The sequence below is a fragment of the Oryzias latipes genome, chromosome 6, assembly GCF_053564925.1.
Source record: "Oryzias latipes strain Hd-rR chromosome 6, Olatipes_Hd-rR_3.1".
In the NCBI taxonomy this organism is placed as follows: Eukaryota; Metazoa; Chordata; class Actinopteri; order Beloniformes; family Adrianichthyidae; genus Oryzias; species Oryzias latipes.
The window spans coordinates 16,416,755-16,442,816 of NC_136242.1; the positions used below are offsets into that span (position 1 = coordinate 16,416,755).

At 39.3% G+C, this 26,062-nt stretch overlaps 3 protein-coding genes and 1 long non-coding RNA gene across 4 annotated transcripts; 1 reads left to right on the forward strand and 3 right to left on the reverse strand.

Annotated features, from left to right (window-relative positions):
- Positions 1-650: 650 nt before the first annotated feature.
- LOC101161480 (potassium voltage-gated channel subfamily A member 1) lies at positions 651-7,560 on the reverse strand. The gene is made up of 2 exons (XM_011475946.4): positions 7,410-7,560; positions 651-6,854 (listed from the first exon to the last, which is right to left on the reverse strand). Exon 2 carries the CDS (start codon positions 6,576-6,578, stop codon positions 5,106-5,108), a length of 1,473 nt encoding a protein of 490 aa, XP_011474248.1. The 5' UTR covers positions 6,579-6,854; positions 7,410-7,560; the 3' UTR covers positions 651-5,105.
- Positions 7,561-8,819: 1,259 nt separating this feature from the next.
- On the reverse strand, positions 8,820-11,861 carry LOC101161723 (shaker-related potassium channel tsha2). Its single transcript, XM_011475948.3, has 2 exons — positions 10,405-11,861; positions 8,820-9,181 (listed from the first exon to the last, which is right to left on the reverse strand). The coding sequence occupies exon 1, from the start codon at positions 11,859-11,861 to the stop codon at positions 10,422-10,424; it is 1,440 nt and encodes a 479-aa protein (XP_011474250.1). The 3' UTR covers positions 8,820-9,181; positions 10,405-10,421.
- Positions 11,166-16,343, forward strand: LOC144992555 (uncharacterized). The gene is made up of 4 exons (XR_013656601.1): positions 11,166-11,302; positions 11,378-14,860; positions 15,699-15,809; positions 15,910-16,343. It is a non-coding gene; the product is annotated as an uncharacterized LOC144992555 (long non-coding RNA).
- Positions 16,344-22,550: 6,207 nt separating this feature from the next.
- Positions 22,551-23,652, reverse strand: LOC101173629 (galanin receptor 2a). The gene has a single exon (XM_004069915.2). It carries the CDS (start codon positions 23,472-23,474, stop codon positions 22,551-22,553), a length of 924 nt encoding a protein of 307 aa, XP_004069963.1. The 5' UTR covers positions 23,475-23,652.
- Between the last annotated feature and the right edge of the window lie 2,410 nt (positions 23,653-26,062).

The following is a 26,062-nucleotide window of genomic DNA, read 5'->3' on the forward strand; positions in this document are numbered from 1 at the left end:
TTTTACCAATAAGAATAAATTTGGAAAGATTGATATTGATCCTCTGAATAACTGAATGGGATTGTGTTTGCTACTTTTCGATCCTCGGACTATCATTGTTAAATAGTAATACTAGTAGTACTTTACAATAAAAGAAAACTTTATCTTAAGTCTTGGTTAAGTAATAAATAAAAAAAACGAACTTCTCTTAGATCAAACTATTTAAATATTCATTGGACTCCTAAATAAGAAGAAATATGAAGCACTAGTGATCATGAGATAATTATCAAGTTAACCACAATGTAGGTGGTAGAGCGCTAGTTTTAAACAGTGATGGAAGTGAATTAAAAAAAAGACTTAAAAAGATTAATTTACCGTAGCTGAAAAAGATGTGTTGGAGACAAAACCTAATTTTTTAACATCTGCTTAAATTTTTCTCAGCATTTGTGAATTTCTGCAAAGGAATTTTTTGTATGAAGGTCTGACCTTGAAAATACAATCTTTTCAATGATTGAAATTCAAAAACCCAAAATATTTCAGGTGCCACACATGTACTGTTTGAACGCAGGAGAAGGGAGCGGGAAGGCAGGTAGAGAGGAGTAAAAGAGAAATTGTGTGTCCTCTTGTGAAAAGTGTGCAACGTTCTAAATTTAAAGAATCAGGACATCGGCCGATCCTTAAAAATTTATTGAACGTAATGTCAAATGAAGTCATAGGTGATATAGGAAAGAAAACACAAGTAACCCTTGCATAGATCTTTGACCATGCCTTTTTCTCATCTGACAAACAGAACATGTTGCAGCAGAATTCTTGACAAAACATAACATAACATGACATGATGGCTGCATTAGACAATGTGTTGGGCTAGATTTGTGGATGAACAGAAGAGCAGAGCAAGAGTTCAACAGTCCTCCAGTAGTTTACTCCAGAAGGTTCCAGCTTCCCGACCAGCTGGCAAATGTGCATTCATAGAAAATACAAACTCTGTGCCATCACACTTTTAAAACAAACAAGTGAGGTACACAACATCCCAACATTCAGTCCAGGCCGTTGCCTCATCTGCAGGCAAGAAAGCAATCCAGCATCCAAACTTGCCTGGTAATCTGTACAGGGGATTGTTGGCGGCACAGGCCCTGTTTAGACATGATGGACGTGTTTCTCACAGTCTGGACTGAGATAACTGAAAGAGCATTTCAGTCCGAGAGTCTAAGAAACTAGCCCTTGTTGACGTTGCTCACATTCAGAGTCCAGACAGCACAACCTGATCACAACACACAGTCGGTGAGCACAGCTCAAATACCTTGCGCCACCTCCACAATCCGGTAGGCCCCTAAGGTGCCTTTAAGAAATCCGACAGAGGAAGCAATTCGACTTCTGAACAGGGCCTCGATGTGCATAAAAGCAAGGGTTTCTTCATTTAAAAGGTGCAGCTGGGTTACAGTCGATCAGAAGCTGGAAAGGCAAAGCTCATGCAGTCTTCCATCTCTCATGCAGATTATTTTTTTCTTTTTGCAACCAGAAGGTAGATACATTGCGGCAGCTGAAGAGCCTGAAAAAAGATTTGAACAGATGTGAATCACATTTTGTCCTTTTTCTGTTCAAAAGAAAAGAAAAAAAATGCAGGTCATTCATTTTTTGATAGGCTGTGTCGTCCAGAGTATGGCGAGAGATGGTTGCACTGCAGTTTCATTTTCATGGCTTGCTGGCAGAAGATGTATTTTTCCTATTTTATTATAAGGCATGTTATTAATAAATAAGTCGTTTTACAGTTCTATTACACAGAAATAAGAAAAAGGACTCACATTTTTCTTTTTGTAAGTACAGTATGCAGAGATTACATTTTTTTAAGTTATTGTATTAACATAGCATTTTTCGCTAAAGCTGATCTTTTTTTTGGGCTGTATTAACGCTCCGTGTTTTTACAGAAGGAACATTACACAGCGAGCAAAAAAGAAAAAGGAACAAGAAAACAAAATTTACTTGTAACTTTTGTCAAATTTCTCCAACAGCAGACATGAATATGGGCTCATCCTTACAGCCTGACTAAACCGTTTAGCAGCTTTTGCTACAACCACTATAAAAACATCTTTATCTGTGAGTTTCTCAAATTAGCTCTGATCTTTTTACCCCGAGGGATTTCACAAGATCCAAAGACCCCAGTGGCTCTTTTGCATGTAGCCCTGTTTTATGTGTTTTATGTGCAATCTGAAAAGATTTTCTCTCTTTCTTTTCCAAACCACAAACAAAATGTCCATTTTTTTCAATTGGACAGGTGAATGCATAGCACCATCTGTTGATAGTCTCACTGCTAATGTGATGTTTTCCACTTCACTTTGGACTGATAGACACAGATGGGGCTGACTTCTTACAGATCTGTGTTCCAAGGATCCCCAAAGCAATAATTTTCAACATTTCTGCTTATGGCATCGGGACACGTCTATCCTAACTGCAGAAAGAAAAAAAAGTCATTTTGATACATTTCTGACAACAAAAAAACTGACAACTGAAAAACTTTTACTGAGGCAGACTCCACAGCAAAATATGAAGAAAGATGTCATCCTATGTTTGTTGTCAGTAAATACAGCAGATGAGATTGTTAATTTCTTCAAAATTTACAGACTTTTTTTTCCTGAAAATGTCTCAGAAAACTATCAGTCCGTGTGAGGGGCAAGTGTCATTGTGAAACTGTTTCATGTTTTGCTGTGAGAGCCAAAAAAATCATTTGAAAACTTCAGCTTCTGATGATGTGTCGGGTAACAGGACAACAGAGTGCTCCTGTTCTAGCACCACAAAAGATGGCCACTGCACCAACAGAAGCAGCTGAGAAACTCGGAGGCTCCCTGCATTGAAGCTCTTTTCAGATATATGTCTTGCAGGGTTTTTTTCAGGAAAGCACTAAAAAGCCCGAACAGTACAACTCATACTATCATTCGGATAAACTCATTCCAGTAAGGAGTGCAGATGTACAGTGGCAGAAGATTTTCAAGTAGTCATTACATTTTGTCCCAATCTATCAGCACTTCTCCTCCCATCTGCACGTGAAAAATAAGCAGGCACTGCAGAAAAAAAAATCTTGCAACCAAGAAAAGCATTTCAAGCATTTGAATGAATCCTTTGTGCAAAAAAAACAAGGACGAGGTACAATTTATTTGTACATGATAATGCCCAAAAAGTGCAATATATTGTATTTACTAGCTAAGTTATTTTTCTCCTATGGATTCTACACAAATGTTTTAAAAGCATTCAGGTGTACACCCCTCTAAACTGGACGTAGCACCGTTCTGAAGAACGTTTGACTTGCAACAGTATGGGAAAAGTCAAGTCATCTCTGCAAACTGTTTTCAAGTTAATGTCCTGATTGTGCGCAGCTTTAAGTGAGCAAAAGAGCAGGTTTGCAAATGAGCTACTTGTTGTACATATAAGTGCTTGTGTAAAGGCTATGCTTTGGGACTTTCACATTCAGAATTGCATGACTGCAATTAACACTTATGGTTCTATTTTGCATTATAGGAAGCCCTGCTTCGAAGCTTGCAGCTCTGCAGCAAGTTTGCAATGATCTAGCTGAGGTAGAGACATGGAAAAGGATGGTGCAAATTAAAGGCATGGAGGAAAACATTTCGAGTTAAATTGTCAAACATGCAGAGTGATGTTTAAGTGCATGACATGAAATGCGGGTTTTACATGGCAGCATGGATCTTTATTCTCAACCGTCCGTCCCATCACTATTTGAGCCTAACTAGTCTGGCGTCACTCTCTGAAACAAATCCACTTCACTCGACTGAGTACTCTGAGGCACTTTCACTGGTCCTGTTGGTGGAAGGGATAAAGGCACTCGCAACTGATGTCACACAAAAAAATCTAAAGTATGAATTCAAAATTTTCTCTGGATTTTAAACCAACTTGTACTAAACTGAGAGGTGGAGATGGCATAACATCTTGTTCAAAAAAGGTCCATGCACTGAACTATTGACTAATACAATAACTGATGCTTACCGTGGTTATATTATGCATTTCTGAAATTACTTAGTCAGCATTTTGTCTACTTTTAAATTAGAAACTCTGCATCCTCAAGGTGGCTTTCGATATATTTGATAACAATTCAGAAAGACTTTTGATTTCCTCAGTTTCCCTGATGTTAGGGCACTGCAAAGTGCTTGAATTGCAACAGGCTGTATACTCATGTCATGCATTTAATATACCAGGATACAAAAGTACCTTAGCTGAAAGGCCATAATGCAGGTAACTTTTTTTCATGCTATGATCTCATTTATGTATTGTTTCCCTTAAAATTTTACATTCATTTCTTATACTTCTAAATGATTTGCGTTTTCAAATTAAAACCTCGTCCAGTGCACTCAAAATGTAAACATATGTGCCAGGGGGAATGAAGACAGACATCCAAAACAACATCCTTCCTTTTTTTTGGTGTGTGACACATGACTTGTGCATGCCAATATCAAAATGGAAAGTCTCTAAATCATGCTCGTGTGAAGCTCGCTTTTTGTCGTGGCGCTGCATTGCATCTAAAGGGCATGGCATTGAATCACTTGGTGATAACACAGTTACAGCAGCTGCAACAGCAGTGTAGATGTCTGTGAAGCAAGCAGACCACCATCTGTTTACATCCAAAGAAGAAGGATCAGTCTTCCTCCTGTAAGGTGCTTTGCTGAGTGGCTGATCGTTTATGGGGGTGGGGAGAGAGGAGAGGGTGAAGGATGGCGGGAGGTCATCGGACTTCTTGGCGGTTAACCGTGGTTGCTGAGGATTGCGTGTGTAGTCGTTTCTGGTGCATTGTGCAACTTGCTGAAATGTTATCTGTACTCCATGCATAAGATTTTAATTATTACGCCTGTCTCTGATAAGACTAGATGCACTCAGTGTCCTCTAGGGAGCCGTGTATATCTGTTATGATCAATGTTTTCTTTTAGAAATGACTATAAATTTCTAGGATTGGTAGAATAAGTTGTTCTTTCTACATGGCATGTACTTCAGAAGCAATTTTTTCAGCTTCCTTTCAAGTATAGCTGAGCATGGTTGGAGGCTTAGTGCTTAAGAGTGCTTTGGAGGAGTAAATCAAGCATTACTAACTGATGGTTCACCTCATGTAAAAGTTTCTGGCCTCAAGTCTAAACATCTGTTAGCAGTTTGCTTTTATTTACACAGTTCTGAGTAGCTATAGTGCAATTTCCAGTTCTAAGGTTTGCCTCCCTAAAGTTGTCGATGCTATTGTTGATGTCTCCATCGATCTCCATGTACTCTGACTTGCTGACAACAGATGAGCTACGGCGGCTCAAGTCGCTTTCGGAGGGGATGTTGGGAGTGCTAACATTGAGCAGCTGGGCTTGCTCCTCCCCTTCGGTCTCCCTGTGGTAGAAGTAGTTGAAATTGGACACAATTACAGGCACTGGAAGTGCAATTGTCAACACTCCAGCAATGGCGCACAGAGATCCCACAATCTTGCCCCCTATAGTGACCGGTACCATGTCCCCATAGCCCACAGTTGTCATGGATACAACAGCCCACCAGAACGCATCCGGAATGCTGACAAAGGATCCTCCATCTTCCACCTCAGCAAAGTAGACAGCACTAGAGAACAAGATGACTCCAATGAACAGAAAGAAGATCAGCAATCCCAGCTCTCGCATGCTGGCCTTGAGGGTCTGGCCCAGAATTTGAAGTCCTTTGGAGTGTCGAGACAGCTTGAAGATCCGAAACACCCTGACCAGACGGATAACCCTGAGGATGGCCAGAGATGTCGCTTGCTCCCCCACTGCCTCTTTGTTTGGGTCTTCTGCCAGCTCGGTTCCGAGTGTGATGAAATAAGGTATTATAGCCACAATGTCAATCGTATTCATCATGTTCTTGAAGAAGGCTGGTTTGCTGGGGCATGCCAGAAAGCGAACTATCAACTCAAAAGAAAACCAAATTATACAGAGAGTCTCAATGACGAAGAAGGGATCAGTGAAGATGTTTGGCTTGTAATAAAAAGTAGAGTTCCCCACCGAATAGAAATGACCTGTGGAGTCAACTTTCAGCTGTGGCAAAGTCTCCAAACAAAAAATGACTATAGATATCAGGATCACCATCACAGACACAATGGCAATCCCTCTTGCAGTGTTTGAGCTTTCTGGGTGCTCAAAGAGGAGCCACATCTGACGCTGAAACTCCTTCTCAGGTAAAGGCCTCTCTTCCTCCCGGATGAAACCCTCGTCCTCTCTGAACCTCTCCATCGCATCCACTCCCAGCTCGTAAAATTTGATCTCTTCTGAGAACATGTCCAGGGGTACATTCACTGGCCTTCGCAGACGCCCTCCCGACTGGTAGTAATACAGGATGGCATCAAAGCTGGGGCGGTTTCGGTCGAAGAAATATTCGTTCCTCAGGGGGTCAAAGTACCGCATTCTCTTTTTGGGGTTGCCCAACAATGTTTCTGGGAACTGGGAGAGAGTTTTTAACTGAGTCTCAAACCGGAGGCCAGCAATGTTGATGACCACTCTCTCGCAGCACTCGTGGTCATTGTGATCTGGGGGGTAGGTGTCTTGAGGGTGGCCCGGGACGGCTGAGGTGTCATCCATGTTATCCCCCGCTACTACGGTCATTTTGTGGGAAGAGCAGGAGCAGGTGATAAAGGAGGAGGAGGAACGGGAAATGTGTTGGGGTGTTGGTTAGGCTGACTGGTCAGGCATTCAGGATGAGAGAAAAAAATTTCAACTCCTCAGCATCCCACAGCCCTTAGACTGTTGGAGGCGTCCCCAGATGCCAGGGGGGCGGTTGGCTGCTTTGCCTCAGTGCGGCTCCACTGCGGCTCTCGCTGACTTGACCATTGCTGTTCTCCAGCGCTTCTGCAGCATTTGCTGCTGCTGCCTCTGCTGCTTCTGTCACCCAAAGAGAGAGGGAGGGCAGGAGGGTGGGAGTGAGGGAGGGAATAATGGAATCAAACAGCCAAGATATTTGCTGGCTCAGCATTTCTGCACTTATTCATTTTTATATTTATACCGATCTCTGACTACAATTAATGCATGGAGCCACTCATAAAAGTAAAAAAAGAAAACTCAAGAAGAGTTATTAATGACATTTACTAGTGAGGTCATCGATTTCATTCTAATAATTTTCCTGAGTCACTTTTTTAATTACAGTGTCATTTTTAATCATGTTTTATCAAACTTTTATTGGAACGTGACTTTCAGTTTACCAGAGAAACCACAGGGCACTGCGTCTCAAAGGAGAATAAGTGATTTGTAATGTGGCACTCTAATTAGCCATGACGCATAGGATTTCAATGGTGATGAATCAACTCTTGTTTCATGATGCAGCGCATGGGCCCTATAAGCACTATTTATGAACACATGGACGACAGCAGCATCCTGCTGGATTGGATCTCTAAAAGTAAAATAACTTTAGCAAATGCCCGAGTCAGCAGTTTTCCTTACCGTGGCTCGGTCTTGAGACGTCTTGGCTCAAGTGGAATCATCCAACAACACCGGTGCGGTGTCAGGTGGAAACTTTGCGTGGCTCCTATCAAAAATCAGCCTTCAGCCTCAGTGCAGTGGTAACCTTGTGAAATGCATTTAAAAAAATCACGAAAAGCTGAGCGGTCCAGTGAGAAGAGTAGGTAGCAGAGAGAAGTGCTCAGCTGCGGAGTCCGAGGTGCGCGGCGCTGAGAGCTGCTCGCAGTCTGTACCGCAGGAGAGAACCTCGCGCTGCAGTTCGGAGGGGGAGATACATTAGAGCGCAATAACCGAGCCCTTGACATTTCCAGACATCACTACATCAGCATAAATCTGCACCTATTTTCTTTTGGCCACAGGTCAGGATGACGGACGGGGTGTTTTTGCTGGAGAGGATGGAGGAAACGAATTCTTTTTAAAAAGAAGAGAAAAATCAAAGGATGGTGGACAGGTGTAGCAGCGACGACCAAAAAAACTCAACAATGTCAGGCCGGTTTTCAGTGCATTTTACGTGAAAGTGCAGTGGATGCGAGGGGAGGAGAGTGAGGGAGGGAGGGTAGCAGCAGCAGTAGCAGGAGGAGGAGGAGGAGGAGGAGTTGGAGGGGTTTCGACGCAATGCAGACCGGCTCTACTAAAGGACGCCGTCAGAAGTTCCTCATGCACAACAAAAACAGTGTGCCAGCACTGGCGCAACCAGCACTGCAAGCAGGGATGGAAAACTCCATCCAAAGCCGTTGTGTTACATTTTAAAAAATCCGTAACTTGAAGAAATAACCTCAGATCGTGCGCGAGACAGAAACAAAACATTTTCATTCCATCACTTTGATTTCCGCAGACATGTGCAGTCATTTTTACTCAATTAAGAACATTTGTGTTTAAATCCAAAAGTAAGAAATAACATATTGGATTTCTTTTTCTTTTTTTACAGGTTGAATAAAATAATTTCTTATGCTAAATCGATTGGTTCTTTTGGTAGCAAAGCAAGAATGTGGAAGAATTCAATAGGTTAACTTTCAGCACCACGGACAGCGAAGGTCACCCGCGTCACCTTAGAAAGGTCCCACATCTGGAGAGATTGCCAAGGCATGATTATGCTCATCACGGCCAATCATTTCCTATTGGCTGACATAAATCTATACAGTCATCCACAGCAGTGATGGGCCGAGCTGACCTGCAAAAAAGGTGCAGACTTCTGCGAATATTTACAAAAATTGTTAACAAAATAAAATACTTTTCTTTATCACTGACATCTTATTAGTTGGTTTTCTGACTGTCCAATCACAATCAGCACACGAATGGATTCTTGTTTTAAACATAAAGTCTAATTTTTAGAGTTCGAGTTTCAGGACAAAGGAAACGTGAGAACAGCCAACAACTCTTTGACATTCAGGCTTATAGAAAAATAAAATGTTTATTTTAGTCAAAAATTCACATGAGTGCATATCATGCATGTTAGCAAAACAATTTCTGATTTTTGTGGCTGCATGGCAATCAGTTAAGAAGGATCAAAGTCAAGTTCTGTAAAAGACATTGAAAATTAAGATTTACAAAACTGTAACGTATATACATCAAGCATTTTTGCAAAAATACATTTACAAAGCAAAAGAATGTTCTTGACACTCAAAAAGTGGCAGACAGAAGCTGATGTCCGCCAGGAAGTCTCTGCAACTTTGTCAATGCATGGAGTAATCCGCAAGAAAAGGATCCATTACTTTGGAGAAGAGGATGTCAGGCTTTCCTTAATCCTTGCCTTTCTGCACGTAAACAGAGAACAAACCACAATGTTAACAGCAAAAACAAACATCCACGGAGCCCCCCATGATTCCTGACACATGCAGAAGCAGAAGGTTTAAATCCAGGGAAATGCTCCTGTTTGGTGCGTGAACGTTTTGCTGTCTGCAGAGGTATCAATCATCCACAAAGCGGCGCTCAGAGATCACCACTTCTGGGCTCACGCTGCGATGCAAACACTGATTTTTTTAAATCTTATTTTCCGAATATATGAGGGGCAAGTTTTATATAAAAAAATAATAATGAAAAAAGTGCATTTGCGTGAAGATTAGGGCGTTTTTTCAGATTAAGCTAAACTCCAAGGTGATGGTTAATATTCGTGTTTTTCAGAGTAAAATTATTTACACATTAGGAAATAAATATTTGACTTTGTTATGAGATTATGCGACTGGGGTGTGCTTAAGTGCCAGTTTTAATTTCTCTGCATTAAATTTCAGTTTTGTAGTTTTTAAACATATTTCACATTCATTAAACAATGTTGTGCTGAGCCTTTTCCAAGAACCCTAAGCCCTCTTCAGCTAAGAAATCGTTGTGACACGCAGACACACAAGCAGTAATACGATTTGGAAGCTTCACTTTCTGCGTTTTGCTTGTGGGACTCCCTGCGCAGGACCCGCTTCCTTGTGCGTTTTGACGCACAGGTGAATCGTAGTTGGTTCGCTCAGACGCGTGAAACTGCAAGGGAAAAAGTGTTCGATTCTCGAATGCAAATGTACTTTAATCTACCATTTCAAACATTTCAGACGTATGTGATCGATATTTATGTGGCTGTAGGTATTTTGACTGTGTGTAAATTTGTGTTTCTTTGTAGCTTTTTATTCTTATGGACCTAAAACAAAGAAATTCTAATTTTTCCTTTTCTTTTCTCAATTGATACTTCACATTTTACGCATGTAACTCAGAGACCTTGCCCTGTTGTTTGACCCGCCTGCTGTGGAATCGTGTAAAATGACACCTTAAACTCTTAAACGCATGGACGTGACATGCACAATAAGTCCATGCAATGCGCTATTTATATGCGTTGCCATGATGTCATGTTGGGTCTAATAATAACCCTCGTTTGTGAAAATGAGAGCTCACACATAATGCTGTGGAATACCGCTTTTTCTTTGTTTGTTTTTTTCTTTTCTTTTTTTAAGGAGCTGCTGGCAGTATAAACACAAGTTCCTACAAAAAGCAAACTCACCACAAATCCACTCTTAGTCACACATCCGTCAGTTTCCCCACATATGCATCTGACTGATTCGTGCTTGGATGCGTCAGGGTCTCCAAGTCGTCGCTTTCCTGATAGGACTCCGTTTGGGAAAGCGACAAGTTACTTCGGATGGAATCTCCTTCACCTGTGTAGGGCTGCTGCTCCACCAGCCCACAAGTCACGTGGACATGCTGCACATTTTCCTCCTCTTCATTCTCTCTGTGATAGAAATAATTGAAATTGGAAACGATCACTGGAACGGGTAGAGCTATGGTCAGAACTCCGGCGATTGCACACAAAGATCCCACGAATTTGCCTCCAATGGTGGTGGGGCACATGTCTCCATACCCAACTGTAGTCATAGTCACCACAGCCCACCAGAATGCATCGGGTATGCTCGAGAACTCAGAGTTGGGGTCCTCCACCTCAGCAAAGTAAACCGAACTAGAGAACAGAACAACTCCGATGATCAGGAAAAATATCAGCAGTCCCAGCTCCCTGAGGCTAGCGCGAAGCGTTTGGCCCAGAATCTGCAGACCCTTGGAGTGTCTGGACAGTTTGAAAATCCTGAAAACACGGACCAGACGGATGACCCTCAGAATGGCCAGAGAGGCAGCCTGCTGACTGCTGCCCTGATGCTCTGCCAGATCCATGCCTAAGGTGATGAAATATGGAGCTATGGCCACAACATCAATCAAGTTCATGATGTTTTTAAAAAAAACCGGCTTACTGGGACAAGACAGAAACCTCATCATGAACTCAAAGGAGAACCACACGATGCACAGCGTCTCCACCATAAAGAAGGGGTCTGTGAACGGGCTGGGCTCCTTGCCATGTGCGCTTCCATTGGCATGGTTATCGGGCTCTGGGGGGACATCTTTAAATTCAGGTAAGGTCTCCAAGCAGAAAATAACAATGGATATCAAAATAACCATAACTGACACTATGGCAATCATCCGCGCAGGTCCAGAGCTCTCTGGATACTCAAATAGGAGCCACACCTGACGTTGGAACTCATTGGAGGGCAGCGGGCGTTCCTCCTCTCTGGGCAAGCCCTCATCGTCTTTGAAAAGTTCAATCACCTCCTCTTCCAGCTCATAGAACTTTAATTCCTCCAGGAAAATATCCACAGGAACACTTACAGGCCTCCTGAGCCTTCCTCCTGACTGATAGTAATAGAGGATAGCGTCAAAGCTTGGTCTGTTCCTGTCAAAGAAATATTCGTTCCTCAGAGGGTCATAGAAGCGAATCCTTTTACGCGGATCACCCAGGAGAGTGGTCGGGAAGCGGGAGAGTGTTTTCAGCTGCGTCTCGAAGCGTAGGCCTGAGATGTTGATGACCAGCCTCTCGCTGCACTCTTGGTCCGCTGGTTCCAAGTCTGCAGCATCTTGGAGCAGAGGAGTCACTGCCACAGTCTCTTCGTGATCGTGCTCGGACACCACAGTCATCTTTTTTTACCCCTTCCAAGGGTAAATCTGTTTAACTCCTCCTGTGCCCCAAACGGCTGTCAACCCCCGGAGAACAAGCTCTTCTTTTTTTTCCGTCACCCTCTGTCATTTACATCCAAAATGAGTTCTTCTGCTGTTGATTTTTGCTTCTTTTTTTTGTCAAATTAGTGCCTCTGAATAGTGCACACACATCTCCACTTGCATAAGCTGTACTAGTGGCTCCAGGAGGCTATCATATTCACACCGTTTTAAACTCCAAAGCCCTCCCCATGTTAGAAGACCAGATGACACTTGTTGCTGCTACTGCCTGTCCCTCTCATATTCACTCACCTCATAGCATTGCAGCAGTTTTAAACAAGTAGCCTTATAAGATCACCTTTAACACGGCCTCCATGCATGTTTGTGTCAAACATTGTATTTTTTGTGCTCTCCGCTTTAAGATTTGGTAATTTTTAAAAATACTGTCCTCAAAAATGGATTCCACAGCCCTGAAGGTCCTTCATTCATAAAATCAGAAAGTTATTCTTGTCATCTCTGCAGCTACATATTGGATGCGTCTTTTAAAATACATCAACCAAATACTAAAACCAGGACCTGAAACCCACCCGACCAGTGGAAGCCTGACGCACACCTGAGTCACCAGAAAGGAAACTGCCTTCAAGAAAAGCATACATTGGTGCCCACAGTCAAAGACCTCAATTGTACGGAAAATTCCTCCTTTCCCTACATTTGTGAGTGTAAAGACAGGTACTGTAAATATCAATTAACACAAACATTGTTTTATTTTGAAAAAATAAAGTGGAGAGGTTCTGTAAATGTGAAAAGTTACATTATTGTGAAAAAACTTGACCCTAAAAAAAGATTTATTTTTTTTACTTGATCCGACTGGAATTAGCCACATTTTTGGCAGATTACAGTATGAATAGGAAGTTGTGATATTTTTGGAAGATTATTATTTTCCTATCTTCTGAACAGGTAGAGTAAAACAAAAAGAAACAGGAAGCCAAGAATAAAGATATTTTTTACAAATAAAAGATTAATAATATAAATTTACCTAACACAGACCTGTCTGTTTGCATGTCACAGCTCACAGTAGTCATTTCCTTGTAGAGTTTATGTAGAATTCACTTTTCAATCTGATTTTAAACCATTAAAAGTTGTTCTTTGAGATTAAATCTGTGTTTTAAGTGACACTTGTCCATTGCATCAAAACTGCAAGATACCAGTAAAGGTTCTTATACTTGTTTAAAATTCCCTGTTTTTTAAATGATCAAATTATATGGGTTTATTGATAGACTCACAACTATTTTCAGAGTTTTTTCTTTTTGATGAGCGATGTTTGCTCCAAACTCCTCACTTCAGCTAACTCCACACAGCAAACTCTTCTGTCCACTGCTGCATTGTGATCTATTTTTAGCTCTCTCTTTTTCACTCCACTGCTTTCGTAAGGCTCTGTGTCAGACGCTGCAGTTGTAAATGTAAACCTACAACAACAACAGCCCACTTTAATCAACAGGATGGTTGGCAATAAAGTATAAACCCCTATATCTTAAATTCCTTTGAAAGACACACAATTATACATTTTTTTCTATCATTTTTATGAAGGACTAAAGTTTAGGTTTCAGTATAATATCTGTTTTGGACCTTTGTGTCGCCTGCTGCTCAGATATTTGCTTATGGCAGGCATCAAATGTTAGTCTGGGTTATGCAAAAGTGTCGCCCACTGATGGTATCCAAGGAAACAAACAACAACAAACAAGCTGAGAAGATGACACGTGACTCTCGACACATTAGTCAGTCATTACCACAGAGACTCTGAGACATCCAGATTTATTGCTTAAATTGGCAATCATTACGGACACTTTCCCATCATCACTGTAATTACCAATCCTCAATCACCCTTGATCATTGTTTAATTTGATGTGTCTTGTGTTTCTATGTTTTGATTGCGCTTGGCTTCATATAAATACATGCAGCGAGGCTTTGCGGTCTCGTGCACTCCGACTTAAAAGTGGCTGCATGTACCAAGGAGAGGCCTGAGGGACACATGCCATGAAGATGGCAGGGTGCACAATTGCTGACAGGGAGGAACCTTCCATCGTTATTAATGGCTCGACCTATGAGGGCAGGAGACTCCCTCTGTAATAAGATCGTCGGTTCACTTGCAGCAAGAGAACATCTGCTTTCTAATCAACGACTGTGGAGATCAATATGAATTTATCACTTTTGGTATCATCATTGAAGCTCTGATTGTAAAAAGAAAATATGTTTTTAAAGTTTGAATTTTGTCTTTGTCTATATATACACAGGCTGAGTTTTCTTTCCAAACCTATAGCAGACGTGAGGTAATGACAGCGGCAGCTTCTGTCAGTTACTCTCTTTGGCGTTCACCTCCTCCTGAACCCCAGGCCAAGTGTCTGTATGCATGTATGTGTCTGTACTTTTTTAAGGGATGACCCCAGCCTGTTCAAAATACAAGAAGAAACATCAAACCAGGGATAGATGTGCTGCAAGACAGGAAAAAAAAACTTTTTGATCCATAAGTCAATTTAGCAACCAGCTAAAAGAACACAGTCTGAATACGTATAGATATTCTTGGAGTGTATTGATATTTATTCTAATCACTTCTAAAATTGGTTAAGATGTTGAGGTTCATTCATGTAAACCACCAACATCCTGTCTAAAACATAGAAAAAGCAACTGCATGGAAGGATGTTGGCGTTTTTTTGTTGTTGTTTTTTTTGTTTTTCAGAATGTGCAATCTTCCAATCTGTCCTGAGTAGCTATTTAGAAAAATACATTCTGATTATTTCCAGGCCAGTTTTAACCATTGTTCTCCATGAAAATGATTTCAGCTTTCAGGATATATTTCTTTTGGCAAAGTAAAATATTCTGGACGCTTAGCTACAATCATGGGTGCAAACGGGCTTAACTGCCACTAAACAAGACGGAAGCACATGGCGGTTCAGGGACTGCATTGCACCATAAAGTCACAGGAGGTAAATATAATTTTTAGATCGGGTTGAGACTGTAAAACGTTCTCGCAGCACTGTTGTGTTTCTGTTTTTCTTTAGTAGTACTGTTAACATCTCTCATTCTGTAGCATCTTGGGAAAACTTTCTGTGATTCCAGACTTTTTGTTATCAAAGTGTTCCGCTCTTTTAAGGGATTCTTGTTTGTACTTTTGGATTTGTTGACCTGTAACTGTAAATGTTTTAATGGGATGGTAAACGATTCTTATAGACTCCCTCTGATGCAAATTGTGTTTTTGGTGTTTTTAACATGTTCTTGTGACAATTTTCTGATGATTTAGGACATAAATTAACAAAGAGAAAGTTAAAATTACATTTCTGAATGTTTTTTTATTTTAAATCGTTGGGAATGAGAAGCAGACAAAAAAGGGTGTTTACGAAAGAGCTTATTTGTGATGTAGAAAATACAGTGGGCCCCAAAACGCCCTGCTCTGAGCTCCCAGCGACAGAGAGGGGAAGCGGGCGTGGTTGAACCACACCAATAGTCCCGCCCACAACTCAGAGGGGAATTTCAAATAAACTACTGCTAGAAAGCAGCATAGTTTTTTTCATTTTCGCTAAAAATGGCATTATCATAATTAAAAGGCCACTGGGAATGCTTATAGAATAGATCAAAAGATGATTGAACAGAGATTTAGTGTATACAATTGAAGAGTTCATGTTTAATTTAACAATTAGCTTTAGCCTATAGTGATTAGGTTGCGTGTCACCCAAGTTTTCTAGTTTGTTATTTTATATTTCTTGTTTTTGTTTAATGAGGCCATAACCATTCCATTATTCGTTTTATAATTTCTCTTTCATTCAGGCACCTTTGCTTGGGATTCTGACCAAGTCATGCCAAAGCAATACTTTATGCACATGGTCTGATGCAGTGACTGATGGAATGACTGTACGCATTTACATGTGCATCAAAGATGTGAGGAACATGCAGGTCTCTGTAATTAGCAGTGTGAAAGCTCTATCCTGCTTGCTCCTTGCCTATGTTTATACCGTCTCAATTATCTGCTCTATAACAGAGCAGAGCGCACATCTCTCCTGCCTCTGAGGTGTCTGTGATCCCAGGGCTTCCACTCCTGAAAGTGGACACCAATGCAGAGCTACTTGCCAGTTCCTGCGCTTTGATAGCCACCAAGTTTAGCCTGCTGTCATCTGAAGTAGATGTCCATGCTTTTTGCTGATCGGCAGCGAGGCGTACAGCAAAGATATGAAACAGGACACCTCAGATCCGGAGGGCAGGGTTCCTTGGAATTACCTCTCTGCATGTCTTGCCCCACGCCCATCTCGGATTATGATTTCACTCCTTGATCAAGCCTTTGCCTTTTTTAGCCCCCAGTATCATCCAAAATCCCAACTGAGGCAAGTGCACAGGGATCACTTCAAAAGAAAGCCCCACATGGGTTATCAATCAAAGCTGACTTCAAACATTAAAAAAATATGTTTGTAACTTTATTATTCTTGTCAATTCACTCTTATTTACTGATATTTACATCCATAGCTTCCATCAGACATGTTGTATTCATCACATTTGGAATTGACTGACAGTCACAGATAATTTAACCAAAAGTATCTTCACAAAGACAGTTTAATAACATAAAATGTTAGTCTCCTATAGAGAAAATTCAAAGAAGAGGTCAGATTCAAGATTTGACTGAAGTTGTTTGGTTGGATAAAATCCCCCTCTGACCTTTCTTCAGGGAAACTCCTGTGACTTTGAAGTTAAATGGAAAAATTTATGTGCGAATGAAAAGAAAAATTAAACCACACACCTAATGATTGAATTACTTATTTTTTCACAATTTACCAATCATTTTTTAAATATTTTACAGTTAAAAAAACATATACTCCTCCATAAGCAACAGCTCAGTGAAGGTCTGACCCATCAGGCTCTCTAAGGGTCAAAAGGTTAAACGTGGGTGAGACTAACATGTCGCGTTTGAAGGTTGTTGGATGGATCTTCAAACTTCCACGGCTCACATGTCGACCCTCCCTGGGGAGGTTGTTGAACTCCATGTTGCTTCTCACTTATGAGGCGCCAGTGACTGAATGAAATGTAACGCTCTTCACTGAACATCAGTATAGTTTCATTTGAATGCCTGTTCAACATCTTTTTTTAACAGAAACCTACATTGTGAAACAGCCTGCACAAAGCACAGCTTTTCAGTTGTTTTGCTGCCAAAAAATGACAAACACATAAATGTTAACTTTGCTGAAATGGCTAGCATGGAGGTTTTAGTTAAATCAGCTGATCCAAAAGTAGTTTTCCTGTTACGACTGAGTTTCCTGACTAATATTTGAAAATTAGAATATAGGTTAAAGAATGTTAACCATTATATACTGTACAGTCATTTAAAACTAAAACTAAAATGAAAGAAAACTGATAAAAATAGTGTTTTTTGTAGTTTTTTTTTTTATTGTTGTTGTGGTTGAAAGAAAAAAAAAGTCTGTGTGCCATGATAGGTGATTGCAGTTTGACATTAATACACATTTTCTCTCAAGAACCATGAAATGATGGTATCCATGTCAAGTTGTAAAATCAATTGTTTCCTGAAAGTTTGATGTATAGCCTGGTTAGAGGTCATTTTTAGTGCTGTGTAAAAAAACAATATTCAACATCATTATTTAAAATGGACCATACTGAGCAAACTGTTGAAAGCCCGGAGCGAATTAAAAAAATGACACAAGACACTTTTACTTTAAAAGCGTCAACAAGACTTGGTGTAAGTGGCAAAAACCCAAAAAATGTCTCACCCTCTTTTTCGTTGCCCTTCACACAGAGCGCTCATGAGAGGGGAGCAAAAGCTATAGACCAGACTGGATGCTGAAAGAAAGCAGGAAAAATATGTATTTGTTCTGGATGTCATATATGTGTCTACACTTCTTTACTTCATTATTTTAAATATTTAAAATGTTTTTAAACCTTTTTTGGGTTTTTTTTCTGCACTGTTGGTTGTTGTTTAATTAAGAAAACAGGAATTGCACCAGCACTTTAGTTCACTTCTGATCTCCAGCTTGCTGAAAGGGTCGTATCATTGGTATTCAGGTAGACCAGAATGGATTCATTGGAACAAATGGTAAGTGGTGTATACTTATATAGCACTTTACTACCTTCTCAGAAGACCCATCGCGCTTTACAGTCACAGTTCCGTTCATCTATGCACACGTACACGCACTGATGGAGGCTCCGCTGTCACCAATGCAAAAAGACGGTGTGTTAGTGTCTTGCCAAAGAACACTTTGACACATGGGCAGCCATGGTGGGAACTTAACCAGCGATCTTTCGATCGGAGGGTTGACCACTGTACCTCTGCAACGCAGCCTCCCGGTGATAACATTAAAGTTCAGGTGAGCTTCTTTCAGACTTGACTAATTAAGCCTTATGCAATCTTAGATGACCCCACCCTTACATTAACGTGTTCTCCCTACCATGATAAAGGTGGATAAGGGTGGAAAGATTTCATGTAATCCATGGACACCAGTGAGGTTCACAAATCATTGAAGAATAAAGGTTCAGCGCACTGTCTAGTAGGTCTAGATGACCCAACTCCCAACATCAAAGTGCCTAGGATAGCACAAGGGTTACACATACTATACGTGAAAATTAATTTGGCTCAACAGCTCAACGCATTTTTAAATGTCATTTTAAAAAAGTGGCATCGGCTGGTTATTAAAAATACGCAGTAATGAATATTCATCCGTCACTTCACTATACATCCAAAATCAGAAAATATAAAGAAAGTAAAAATGAAGAAAAAATACACCCTGTTACACTGTGTCATGTTTTGTTGAAGATCTTTTGAAATTCTTGGCTAAATCACCAAAAACCTTTAACCAGGACAAATAATTTCAAGTCTTTGAGGCCATGAGTGGATTTTCTTTGCTGATTACTTTCCTCACAGGAACCACCACATTTACACAAGCACTTTACAAGCACTCCCTTGTTCTGAAATTCAGTTTAACCCTTGTGCTATCCTAGGCACTTTGGGAGTTGGGTCACACAGCTGGACAGGGGCATTGGATCAAACTAAGGCTTTTACATGTGATTAAATGGATGTTTTCAAAGATGTCTTAAAATTGTGTTTGCCTGACATAAAGGGAAAATCTTTCATCATTTTTAGTTGTTTTTGCAAATTTAATTTTACTTTTAGTTTCCGTTGCTTGCTTTTACATTTGCCTGGTTACCTTACAGCAAAGCTAGCGATTGCAACATTGCAATAGATCAATACAACTTGCCCTCACTTTGAAATGGGATTTCCTTCACCATCAAAAGAAAGAATTGTGCATTGATATTTCGTTTTTTAGGTGACTCAAAACTTAATAAACATAATCAAATGAATCCAACCCAAACTTAAGATATAAAGGTATTATTCTCATGTTTATGTCTAAATGAATTTTGTATTTTAGTCTTTCAGCAGAGCTGTAATTGAATCCAGCATTAAAGTGCAAACCCCTGTGCTGGAACCTTGGAGACTCCTATAAATAAACAGGCAACACTCCTTCAACACTTGCCTATAAGGCACATGGAATTATTAGCTCATGGCAAGAGCTGCCTGATCTTACAGTGTGTAGCCACAACTATTTTCTGCCAGCCATGACCATTGGCTAACTCCTGGAGCGTGTCAGGAATGTGGTTTATTTGGAATTCGGAAAATGTAGTTTGTGCGTTTGCATCAATCTTACATGTCTTGGTCTGTTGCTGTGTAAAAATAAAAACACTTCGGCATTTATTGTTGATTCTTATGTGATGTATCTATTTTAACTTTTTTTTTAATTTACTACTCAAAGAGGGTTAAAAGTGAAAACAAATTTTTTGACAAATCTGTATTGTAAAATTTCATTTTTTAAATTTTTTTTAATGTTATAGGGACTTGGGAAAAACTCTACCTCCTGCAATGTTTGGTGTTTGGTAAAAAAGGCAGTGAAGTTCATTTAGTTTAATTTAAAACATTTTCTACATTTTTACACAGGATTCATTATTTTTTGCTCTTTTTTTTTTTTTGACTAAAAAATAAAATGCTACGTTGAATTCATTGGCATGTGAGTTCTTCAGTTTCTTTGTAAGTGTGGCTGTTTCATAGTTCGTACACCAGGGAGCACTACTATTTCACTGATATACCAACCCCTGCAGCCCATCCAAGCACTTCCACACCAGAGGAGCAGTTGAAGTGAGGGAAGAAATCCAATTCCCAGTCATGAAAAATACACACAGAAATATAAAACATACATTCTGAAAATACAATATTGCCCATTTATTTCTGTAGCAATTAGAATGAGCAGTTCATAGTTGAGGTGCACAACTTCTATTACTTTCAATATTGAGGCATTTAATTATCTTTAATGTACTTTAGAATAAGTTTAAGCTTTATAGAAATCCTCAAACTCAAATTAACACAAAAATCAACACTCAAAGAAAACGTGAAAATGTCCTTTGATCTCTGTGTTTCTGATTTGGTAAACACAAAGTGCTGAATTAACCATGACTGAGCAGGATAAGCTCATGGTGTTTTACATATTTAGATATGGCTAACATGTGGCTATACCTACTGTGTATCAGTGAACCGGCTTCATTGGTTCTGTTGATAGTTTGAACCCTGTGCATAATGGATGTCCTCGTCACTGGTTGGTGGAAGAGCCAAAGCACTGAACCTGTGACCTTGGGGCAAAATTGTTTTATTTTCAACATACTTTTTTGTGTGTGTTTACCTAAAGTAAGCCAAAGACAATGCAGAGCAGCAAATTAATAAATATAAACATTATAGCTGCAAGAACAAGTGTCAGGAGGCTGCAGCAAATAAGAAGCATCTGAAAGAGAAAAGTGAAGAACTAAATGAACTGGTAACACTTTATATTGAGATTCCTTAACAAGCTCTGTTAACACATTAACAAGCATTATAAATGAATTTATAGGGTGTTAGTAAGACATTTATTAGTACAATAAGTCTAATAAGGTTAATTAAATTACTTAGTTAACACATTTACAAGTCTTATTATTACAATTTTTTAAGATGCCAATGTTACATTTATTGCAATTATAGATGCCTAACAAATGTGTCAATGTTAATAAGCTTAATAAGATTTATTAACAACCTTTTTTAACATATTAAGAAGTATTAGTATTATTTGGGGTTCTAGTAAGAAATTTATTAGCATTATAGGTGTCTCACACAAGCCTAAGTGTTAATAATCTTAATAAGTTTTATTTACAAACTGAACAAATTAACAGGCATTATTAATGTGTCAGATGCTAGTAAGATATTTATTAGCATTATAGATGTCTTGCAAATACCTGAAGGTGTTAATAAGATTCATTAACATCTAAAGTCAGACCATTGTCTTCAAAGTCCATATTACTAAACTGCTTATAAGCTTAACAAATGTATTAATTAACTTTGTTAACAGTTTATTAATTGTTTTGCAGCACCTCATCTAAAGTGTGGAATCATTAGCATCTTAAAAACATTGTAATAATAGAGCTTGTAAATGTGTTCACTAGGTAATTTAATTAACCTTATTAGACTTATTGTACTAATAAATGTCTTACTAACACCCTAAAAATTATACTATAATGCTTGTTAATGTGTTAACAAAGCTAGTTACGCTGTTTTTCAGCAAATTCTGCATATCAGTCAACAAGATTCATCTTGTGATGCTTGAAATGCCATTGCAAAACACAATTAAGACATACAATTAAATTAATTTTATGTTAATTGTACATTTGTCTAAAATTGTTTGTTAAAATAACAAATTTTAACACTAAAGAAATCATTTACTAAAATGATAACCTTGAGGTCTCGTGGTGTTCAGTCTTAATCATAAGAAAAGCATTTTTTCTCCACTTTCTCGCTTCCTGACAGGGCATTTGACAAGACATTAAACAAAAAAAACAGTTACCTAAAATTAATAATTTGTGGCCCCAAATTAGCATTTTATGCATACAAATTAGTATTTTAGCAAACAAATTAGTATTTTGTGGGCACACATTAATAGGAATCGAAGGTACTATAATACAAATTCTAATTTGCACATACAAAATGCAGATTTTTGTCCACAAATTACTGACTTCAAGCCACAAAATGCTAATTTGACTGCACAACATGCTAATTTGTGCCCACAAAATTCTTATTTGTGCTCATAAGATATGAGGCCAGAACAGTCTCATAATTCAGAATTGCACACACTCCGAGTCACAAATGCACACACTTCGATTCACAAATGTCATTTTATGCAAACGTGCTAAATAAATTTGGAAATGCACACGTTCGAAGTGTGTGCAATTCTGAATTATGAGACTGTTCTGGCCTCATAATAAGATGCTATTTGTTTGCACAAAATGCAAACTTTTTTGCACACGAATGCCAATAAAATGCCAAATTTTTCCCACAAACTACTAATTTGTGGGCAAAAATTATTTACGGTGGTAAATTGTAAGGCACAAATTGTGGCTGCAAAATATGCATTCTGTGCAGAACATACTAAATTGTGGCCACAAAATCCAAATTTATGTGCACAAATTATCAATTTGAAGCTTACAATTTTTTTTACGTCATGTCCAGGGCTCTGTAATTTTTTGTCAACTAAAAGCAAGGAACAAATCACAAAAACCTCCAAAGTTGGTATTTACAGAGGATGCTTAATCAGACCTAGTTGCATTCACCTGAACTCAAAGAGTGTCTGTAGTGACACTAATGATTTGTGGATGTACTCTGGTCTTGTTACAGCTGAAGAACCAGGCTGCCCTCCTGTGGCGATGGCGCTTCGACAGCAGCACGTAGAGCACAGGGTTGATGCTGGGGTGCAAGTACTGAAGCACAGTACAAATGAAATAGAACATATCCCAGGCTGGTCCTTGACGATACAATTCCAAGTACACACAGAGCTCCAGCACATAACCAGGCAGCCAGCACACCGAGAAGGTGGTAGCAGCCAAAAACACCATTACAGATGCTCTGCGAGTGTTCCTGGCACTAGACACTGACATTACAGGACTCTTGTGTAAAAAGAGGGCCAGGCGAGCATAGTTGAAGGCGATGATCAGCATTGGAACAAAGTAGTAAAGCACAAACTGGCTCAGAACCACTTGGTAGTGATGCTCATGAATGGTTGGAAGGCAGACGGTAAAGTTTGCCAAACTTGGGTTCAAACTTTCCTTGGTGGCAAACATTCGCAGAGGCACGCTGATGAAGAAGCTCAGAGCCCAGACCAAAACAAACATGAGGATCACCACATCCATGGTGGGGGGCTGATATGGGTTGGTGATAATCATGGCACGGGCCAGCGACACTGCACACAGCGAGTAGGTGCTAGCTGCCAGGCTGAATGCCAGCAGAAACTGGTAAACCTTGCAGGAGGTGTCTCCCAAAGGCCAAGTGTGGCTTACAGTGGAGTGCAAGGTGAAGGGGATGAGCAGAAGGCTCAGGGAGTCAGCTAAAGTCATGCTGAGGAGGAGAATATCTAAGCGGTTCTTGCGGATGGTGTTGTACTTGGCGAACAAGGAAAAAACAAGAAGGTTGGCGCATAGTCCAATTCCCAAGATGACTCCACATGTGCAAGCAAAAATTACTCCATAGCTGTTTGGAACTCCCATCTTATCTGACACCTGTCAATCAAAGAATATATACGTACTGTTAAAGTTTCAAGCTTCACCATCTTTTTAAAAGAGGCATTGTTTTTAGAGGGAAGACTGCTTTGTAGAGTAAAACTATACCATAAGTTGTAAAATTGTTGGGTTCTATTTCATTCAAAACTGTCTGTCTTTATCTTTGTTTTAGTATTGTTTTTGAAAGATTGCAGTGGCAGGGCTAGAAAATTTTAAATTGGGGGAGGCCATTACAAATGAAAGGATCAAAAAGACATATTTCTGACACTTTTATTTTTATTGCTACTATTGTTAATGTTAAAACAGCAGTTCTGTTTAATTGAGGTCCTATTACTAAATTACTAATGCTTAAAGAAGCTTGTAATGATGATTTCTTAATCTTTGTCAATAATGATTCTAATGTGGACTCAAAAATTGAGGGCAAGTTTGTGTGTGTGTGTGTGGGGGGGGGGGGGGGGGCTTTTTGCTAAAGGGGCAGCTGCCCCCCATCTCTACCCCTGACGGATAGGTTAAATATTGCAAGCTCAATGCCTAATGTTGTGGTGCAAAAGATACTTTGATAGATACTGAAAATCAAGAGTACAGAGTTGAGGTCATAAAATCTTCAATAAAGTCAATGCTTATGTGGTTAAAATGAAACAATCCAGAGCTTTATAGCTGCACAAATACATCATGGATTGTCACTACAGTGATTTGGGCCGACGTCTGCTGAATTTGAGTATCTGATAAATGCTTCCCTTTACAACTTTGTAAAATTGAATTTACTTTTATAATATTCAGTATATTTTTTAATACATTAAATGACTGAAATAAACCTTTTAAATTACAAAAAACATTAAGTAAGCTCATAGGTAGCAGGAACACATTATGTGAATTAATACAATAGTTTAAACAGTTTTAAATTGTCGATTTCTTCCAATTAGATAAACTTAAAAAAGTGAATAATTGTTGTGATTTTTTGTATTTAAATTATTGAAACCAAGTGATACAAAATGTAATGTTACATTTTCAATTTTCTAAACTATTGAAGGACAAACAGCAGAAAGTTCCTAAGTAAATTGTCTCAGGGATGAAAATGCTAGTTTGTTTTGTAGTTCGTCCAAAATCAGTCTTTAAATTCATCAAAAGATTGTGGAAGACATTAAAATGCATGTCTTTCTCTTCTCATCATACTAAGAGGACCCAGGGTTACAAAGCCATCTGACAATGAACACTCACTTAAAAGTAAGATAATATAAAATGAATTTCCTGAGGTGAATCTGGCATCAAAAATGACAAACACTTTGAAAATATTTGAAAAACTTCATTCCTTGCCGGTTGATACTCACCATAGTTGTTTCTCTACTGTCTTTCCTGTGTTGTACCTCTACCCACATTGTGTTCACCAGATAGTCTTTCTTCGCAGATTTGTGTCCTGCTGATATTTTCAGGGCAAAAACCAAGTGGCAGCTTCTCTTGCTTCTTTGCTCGGTCAGACAGCTGAATGTGAATGCGTGAAAAACAAACATTGCTTGAGCTGAATTCATTCTGGTTCACTGGACTCAAGAAGAACTTATCTATTGGGTCAGTCTGCTGGCAGAACACTTTTGTTTTGCCTTTTTGTCATTGAAGGATCTCAGGAGGTTTCAGTAGTTGACTGTGGCACCTTGTGGCGCGGCTGATAGAGTTTTATTAAACAAGAATGAATGACATGTAACAAGACCAGCTCGTCAAGTGATTCATTGCAGTAAGGATGAACGATTTTTTTGTCATTAAACATTTTCCATTTCATAAGTTCACTCATGACTTCCTGTTAGTTTAATTATTGTACAGATTCACATGTTTTCTTTTATTATTTAACATACATTTTAGATGAAAAAATGCTACAATTTGCTAAAGTTAATTTACTAGTAGCCACTCAAATAGATCCACCTTCTGACATGAATGCTGAATAAAAGTGTAACCTATGTGCTGTACTGTTCTGTAACCACTTTCCCTCCTTCAGCTACCTAAAAAGATGTTGTTTTTTTATTTTAGTTGCCATATGAAAAATAGTTTACAACCACCCTCCTTAGCCACCATAAAACTCTACAGAAAGAATGGCCAGTATTGATTACCCTCCCTTTCAAACCCTCCTATGGAGATATTAATGTTTCTCTCTATTGCTTTGATTGATTTTTTCAGTATGAACTGCAGACTACAAGAGGCGGCTTTATCTGGCTTTCTGCAGCATTTATGACTCTGTGTCAGCTAATGGGTTTGTGGTGTACACCGATGCTGTTAGTGCAGGATACGGCTGACATTGATGCATTTGGTAAGCTTACCATTACCAATACCTATGTCTTTCATTCACTAGCTGCTAAAATGACACTTGTTGGCATATTACACAAAGGAGTGATCAGTGATATCTTAACTTGTTTGTATAAAGACAACAGCATATCAAGGAATTGCTTTTTCCTTCTACACATCATCTTGACCATGAATACAAGAATAATGGTGAATTGGCAGCATTTATAAAGCACTTTTCTTGTTCAATCCAGGTCATTTACATAGAGCCGCTGAACGTGGGATCTTGGATGCACTATTAGCATACGTGT